Raw genomic sequence first — 7085 nt, forward strand, 5'->3', positions numbered from 1 at the left:
GTGACTGGATGGTAAGTTGGTGATCTCCCATGTTTTGTTCTTCTTGATGGACTCAAACTCTTTCTTCATGGGCTCATACCACGGCTCTTCGGCTACCGCCTCGTGATATGTTATTGGTTTGTCGGTAGTGAGAAATAACATTTCATCATGATCCATCTCTACTAGTGGTGCCTCCACATAGACATCTCGTAGGATACCGAATTCTATGGAATTTTGTACGAGCTCGTTGTTGTCGTTGCATGACTCCTACTTCTTCTCCTCCTTGAACATGGCATCTTTACTCACACAGACTTTCTCGCAAGTTGGATCAAGAAACCTCTATGCCTTGCTTTCGTCTTCAAACATCACATTTCTAGTGATCTTCTCGTTGAGCTCATTAGACTTATCTCAATGGCCCGTCATATGGTTACTTGCTCCATTGTCAAGGTACCACACGTCAGTTTGATTAACCTCGTCGCCATTTGTGAGGAGGTTCTCCATGAATTTTTCTTCAGTGAGCAACACCACCTCTAGTTCCTCCTTGGACGATTCTTGCACGAAATCTTCGAGGTTTGTCTCATCGTCTTTGAGCAAAGCATTCGTCACTCCCTTAGAAAACATTAATGTTGGCTCCTCGTCATAGAAACTAGTGAGGTTTGCCTCATCGTCGGGCATTTTGTTAGGGCACTCGGACGCGTATTGCCCGTTCTTTTACAAGCGTAACACTTCATTGTGCCCTTGTCTTTGTGGGGCTTTAATGTCTTCTTTTTGAGGTGAGATTTCTCCGCGAACTCGCCCTCGACATCGCCCTTTGTCACGACCTCGGTTATCTCCACTATTGCCGCTACAACTCGACGATCTAGATGAAAAATTGGCTTCTCCATTTTTTTCATTCATGGCATCCATTCATCATGCGTGAGAAATAAGTGCTCCTTCTATTGGTCTCCGTAGTCGTGGTGTATCTCCTCGTGGACTTTTAGGCGACTAACGATCTCCTCGACGGTCATATTCTTGGGGTCACCAAATTACTCGATCGCAATAACGATCTGCATGTATTTTCGTGGTACGGATTAAAGGAACTTCTTGTCATATTCCCTTCTCTTCTGATCTTCATTGTCACCACATCTCTAGTTGATTTTTTTGACATGTTCTTCAGATAGGCTCTAATATCAAATGTTGGTTTTGAATAATGGATCTTCTAAGAACAATTATAAAGAAAGGAAAAGTTAGAAAAGCTGGGAAGAACAATAATATTTATTAATGAGGAAATATTTTAAGAATCTTATGTGTTGTATATCAACTTTTACAAATAACTCTTTTAAAGGAGTATATTAGCCTAGAAACCCTGAACTACTTATACATAAAAGTTCAAACCCATTAATAATTAAATAAGTTATAATTATATAAAAGATATTAAAGATCAACAAGTTTCAATTTATTGACCATCATTGTTTAAATTGACAGTAAGCAAATCAAATATAAAGAGTGGCAATCAATATTTCAATCCATAATAGGAATAAGCTATATTTTCACTACTTCATTTTGCTTATGAAGAACAATATCTTCACACCTAACTTAGTAAATGTTTTTATCTCCGTCCATCAAAAGACATTTTCAAAAAAATCATAGAAAACCCCTAAGGTGCTTGTCTATGAAGCCAGCTTCCACCAACCTTCTCTGAAATGCTAATCTTCAACGGACAAATCCTCACCAACATAATGTTATTATATTTTCTTATTTAACTATATATCATTGGAGTATTTGATCTAATTTCATTCAATAGATCTTAGACTTTGAAGTAGTTTTAAAGTCACTTTCGTTCTTATTTTTTATCAATCAAACTATATGTTTTTACCAATAGATACTTTTTTATAATTTATCCTTCTTTAAAGGCGGCCAAAAGAGAAGGAAAAGGAGTTAAGGTTATTTCCTAGTTCAGATTAGACCGGTTCATTGAAACTTCTAACTAATAAGAACCAGTCAATTACAGTCGTTTCTTTCTCTCTATTTTATTTTCTCCGCGTTTATTCACACACCTATAAATCTCTCTCATTCACCTGAAAAGAGAAAATAAGATAGAAGAGAAAGAATCTGAATTATTGAAGAAGAAAGATGGAGGATACTAAACCCAAATCCACACCAATTCGGTTCTTATCTTCTCTTTTGATGATATCTCTCCTGATCTCTTCATCCTCTGCTCAGAATTGTCAATCCACAACATTTTCCGGCAACAGGATTTACTCCACCTGCACAGCTCTCCCCGTTTTAAACTCTTTCCTTCACTGGAATTACCATCAATCCAATCGGACTGTTGATCTTGCTTACCGGCACACCGGCGTCTCTTCCACTAACTGGGTCGCATGGGCGCTCAATATCAATGGAGTTGGCATGGCCGGCGCTCAAGCGCTCGTCGCCTTTCAGGGCACCGGAGGAAACATGCAGGCCTACACCTCCTCTGTTATCGACACTCGTATTTCAACCCTCTCGCCGGGAAATTTGAGCTTCGGTGTCCCATCCATCTCTGCTGAATTTGTTAGCAGTGAGATTATTATTTATGCAACTCTTCAACTTCCCGGCGACGGTACTAGTTTCAATCAGGTCTGGCAAATCGGACCTCTTTCCGGTAACAATCCGGCAGCGCACAACTTGGCCGGAGCTAACGTGGCGTCAACAGGGACAGTAAATTTTGCCGACGGCTCTGTGACGGGTGATGGAGGCGCCGCTAGTACTAGACAGAAAAACAAAAATGTAAGCATTTAAATTCTTTTTCAGGCACACTTTTAGTTTTAATGTTCTTTTATTTAATTTGTGACAAAACTTATTACTTTGATTTGTGATTATTTATATTTTCATGGGTTTATTATCTAAGCTGGGATTAATGAAAAAAATAATTTCAGATTCACGGAGTATTGAATGCAATCAGTTGGGGAGTGTTGATGCCGTTTGGGGCGATAGTGGCTAGATATTTAAAGGTGTTCAAGTCGGCTGATCCGGCATGGTTCTATATCCATGTCGCGTGTCAATCATCAGCCTACATCATCGGAGTAGCCGGATTGGGTACTGGATTGAAACTCGGGGAGGAGTCTGGATTAGACAATACCACACATAGAAACATCGGGATCACACTCTTTTGTCTCGGAACTCTTCAGGTATAAATATTACTTATTTCCACTACAAAAATGTCTTAATTGTAGAATATTTAAATTTGATATTTGTTAATTATTTGATTAGGTGTTTGCACTTATGTTGAGGCCAAACAAAGACAACAAGTATAGAATGTATTGGAACTTTTACCATTGGGGTGTGGGATACGCTGTGATCATTCTCACCATAGTGAACATCTTCAAGGGATTTGAGCTTTTGAACCCGGCCAAGGGTTGGAAACATGCTTACATTGGAATCATCATATCCTACGGCGCCATCGCTGTCTTGTTGGAGTGTTACACTTGGTACTTTGTTATCAAGAGAAAGAGACAGACTCCTCCTTCCGGCGACAAATACCCTTACGCCGGAAACGGACAGGCTGTCTAGATTACAACTTATGGGTACAAAATAAAAAGGACAGGCCTTAGGCCGTTTCACACTTATTACTTTTACGGTTGACAGTAGAGATATTTAATTTTTCGTTGTCATTGTATTCTTAGATATATTAGTATCAATATTTTTTTGATATATTCGTTTTTGTTTGGCATCTTTGACCGTTGTATTTTTATTTTAAAATAATTATTTGACCTGGTATGATTTCACATTTGAGATACAAATTAATTGGAATTGTTATATTAAAATATAAGAGTAGTTGCTAATAAATTAAAATTTATGATTTTATTTTTTTAAATGAAAATCATAATAATGGAATTATGTTGGTTTATCTTCAGAATTAAAATATTATATTAAATTTAGAAAATTCTAACTAGATTTCTCTATACCGGCCTCAATAGGTGTAATCCATAAGTGATCAAATTTTATATTTAATATATTTTGTGTTTATTTTTTTTTATAAAGGTACATAATAAATTAAAAATGTGATCAGTTTAAGAATAATTAACCAAATAATGGCATAAAAAAATTAAAAATAAAAGATAAAAAAGAAGAAAAAAATAGTAAGTCACATACAACAAAATAATTAACGTGCATGAAGGTTTTCAAGAAGAGTGATGATCTCCCAACTGATTCCACAGACTTATCAGATTGAATATCAAATAGTGTCATAATATTGGCGTTATTAATTATACGCATCGGTCGAATATAATTATTTAACGTACACAAAATCCTTTATAGCCAAATAGTCCACCAAAAGATAATAGAGATAGTAACCCAACGATTCAGACCCATATGTATTGGCTCAATCCAAACCTCTCAATAACTACCGAGAGACTTAGGCATCACCCACTGAATTCCTATCAAACTCTAAAGAAGACTCAAAATGTCTGGCACCCCATGACAATGTAGAAGAAGGTGAGACGTTGTTTCAACCTCCATAAGGTATATCCAACAACGACTAGTCATACTAAAATATTTTTTCATACATATGTCGTCCGTCAAAATCCCACCATGAATAACACTCCAACCAAAAAAATGAGATCTTAGATTGTATCTTGGATTCCCACAACTTCTCCTAATATTAATCATACGGGAATAACTCAACATACAAGTTATAGGTATGCCCCACGTGAAAACAATCAATGTCTTGCCACTGCATAATATCGTGTATGGTCAGTTTTACCTCCTTACGCACCACCTTCATCAAAACCCTGGCATGATAAGAGCTCTTAATGGTGTTCAACCTCCTTCTATATTTGTTCTATATTTGACGTGGTTAGTAAAACCCTAGTCAAATGATCAAACATTTCTGTTAGGATCGAGGACGCCCTTGGAGGACCGGGGTGTTCCGGTTTTGGAAGGGTAGCCGCTTACAACAACACACAATTTGGTGATAGTCCGGTTAAAGACTACAACCGTTCTCAGCACTACGCAAACTGTCACAGACTCTTGAACCGGGTTCAAGGGCGGAAATGTCTGTTTCAGTCTGAAGCAACACAAACGACTTGGATGAGGTTTATGAGGAGTCGGTTTAAGGAGTATGAATAGACCGGTTTTGATTTAGTAATAGGGTTATATTTCAGTTAATGTATTTCGGTTTTAGAGTCAAATAAGCAGGAAATAAGTAAAAGACACGAGTCAAGATTTTTTATGGATGTTCGGAGCAAATCCTCCTACGTCACCCCTTCTTCTCAGATTACGAGAAGGATCTCCACTAACTTTCAAAGTTACAACAATTACAACGCCGGTCGAGCCTAACTCGCTACTCGCCGGTTACACCAACTCACTCTTGATGTAATACAATAATATCGCACAATAGATCTTTCGGTAAATGAAAGGACAATTTTGGATCGCGCGTGAGATTTCTTTCTCTCTCTTAATGTTTTTCAGAACCGTAATAAATGAGGTCGCTTCGTCTTCATTTTATAGTGAATCGGATCCCAACGGTCATTTTCTTTCTCACCGTGAGATTGGTCAGTTCAAGGTCACGCCGGTTCAGAGAGGTTGCTTGCACGTTTCAACTTCCTAGCACTTGGTAAACATGCATATACCGGTCAGATATTGATGACGCAACCGGCTTGCAGTTTTGGACACGTGTCGGACATGCACCTTCCGGCTGTCTGAGTCGGATCTTCGGATCAGCAATTCATCATTGTCTTTATCGCATGCTTCTGATCCGGATCTTATCTTCTTTTATTTTCCCAAGACACGTCTATTTCGTTATATTACGTCATCTTTGTAATTCTTAGTTTCCGGTTGACTCTTTCGTAGTATGATCCAGCTGGAGTATGAACTTTTTCTTTGCTAGCCGGTCTGTTGGAAATGTTGAGGTCGGTTCCTCTTGATCATGACTTGATCATCTGGAGCCAGATTGCTTTGATATATTCTTCAACCGGTTTATGCAGTCTCCAGCCGGTTTATACGACTCGGTCTGTTCCTGCACATGAAAGTTAATAGTAGTTTAGTTTAATAGCCGGTTCAAAAATTAACTTACTTAATTTTTCTTATCAATTTCTCCCTTTTTGATTATTTAGAATAAATATTCAAAAATCGTAATGTATGGCCGGTTCCAAAATTAACTTACTTAATTTTTCTATCAATTTCTCCCTTTTTGATTATTTAGAATAAATATTCAAAAATCGTAATGTATGGCCGATTTGAAAAATGTGTTTAACAATTTCTCCCTTTTTGATGTTTTTCTATGAAAAATTTCAAAAACAAGTTGATTTTTCAAAAGGTATCTAGTAAAATCGTTACTTTGAGATATTAGGAAAATTAACTTAGTTCTGAAACAAAACACCAATAAATAACATAAGTAAATTGTTCATAAAAGAAATTTAAGCTAAGGATTGGATGATCTCCCCTTTTCTTTTTCTTTTTCTTTCTGCCCCCTTCCTCCTCCTCTTTCTCTTTCCATTCCCTATCTCTTCTTTCCGCGTCAATGCGCCATCCGACAAATACACTTGATATGCCGGGAGTTCGCTGATTGAACCGGAAGGCACCGCCTACCGGTCTGGGTGGGCGAGATGATTGGGCAACGATCGGACCAGAGCTCGGGAGTGCGGTTGATGCTTCAACTGCTTTCTTCTTTCGCGGGTTAAGTCGTGTAGCATCTTCCTCTTCTTCTTCATCTAGAGGTTCCTCAAGTTGTCCATTCGGTTGAGACTCTTCGATACCGTTTCGTTCCACCTGATTCAGCAAGGTCACAATCTTCTTACGCTTATTCTTGTTCCTTGTTTTCATAGAGTGCGAGGCTTGTACTGATGTGGGTTCCGGTTGAGCAGCCTTTTCTTCCTCATTGTATTTCTTAGCCAACTCATGATCATTGTCTTCGGTTTCCTTTCTTAATCGTTCCCTAGCCTCGTCTTCGTCTTGGAGTCTCCTGGCTGTTTCAGCATCTACACGAATCTGCTCTTGAGTTCTATCAGTTTGCAATTTAGACAACTCCTCAATCTGAGCTGCCATAGCCTGCATCATTTCAAGTAGAGGAGTGGTTGCGGTTTTAACAGATTCGTCGATCATTGTCTTGAACTATTTCGACAATCTCAGAGTGAATAGATCTCCGG

The 7085-nt window shown here is 38.2% G+C and overlaps 1 protein-coding gene across 1 annotated transcript; it reads left to right on the forward strand.

Annotated features, from left to right (window-relative positions):
• The first annotated feature begins 2075 nt into the window (after positions 1–2075).
• LOC124909535 (cytochrome b561 and DOMON domain-containing protein At5g47530-like) lies at positions 2076–3510 on the forward strand. The gene is made up of 3 exons (XM_047450204.1): positions 2076–2727; positions 2877–3128; positions 3211–3510. Exons 1-3 carry the CDS (start codon positions 2092–2094, stop codon positions 3508–3510), a joined length of 1188 nt encoding a protein of 395 aa, XP_047306160.1. The 5' UTR covers positions 2076–2091.
• Positions 3511–7085: the final 3575 nt, after the last annotated feature.

Source organism: Impatiens glandulifera, chromosome 7, assembly GCF_907164915.1.
Source record: "Impatiens glandulifera chromosome 7, dImpGla2.1, whole genome shotgun sequence".
NCBI lineage: Eukaryota > Viridiplantae > Streptophyta > Magnoliopsida > Ericales > Balsaminaceae > Impatiens > Impatiens glandulifera.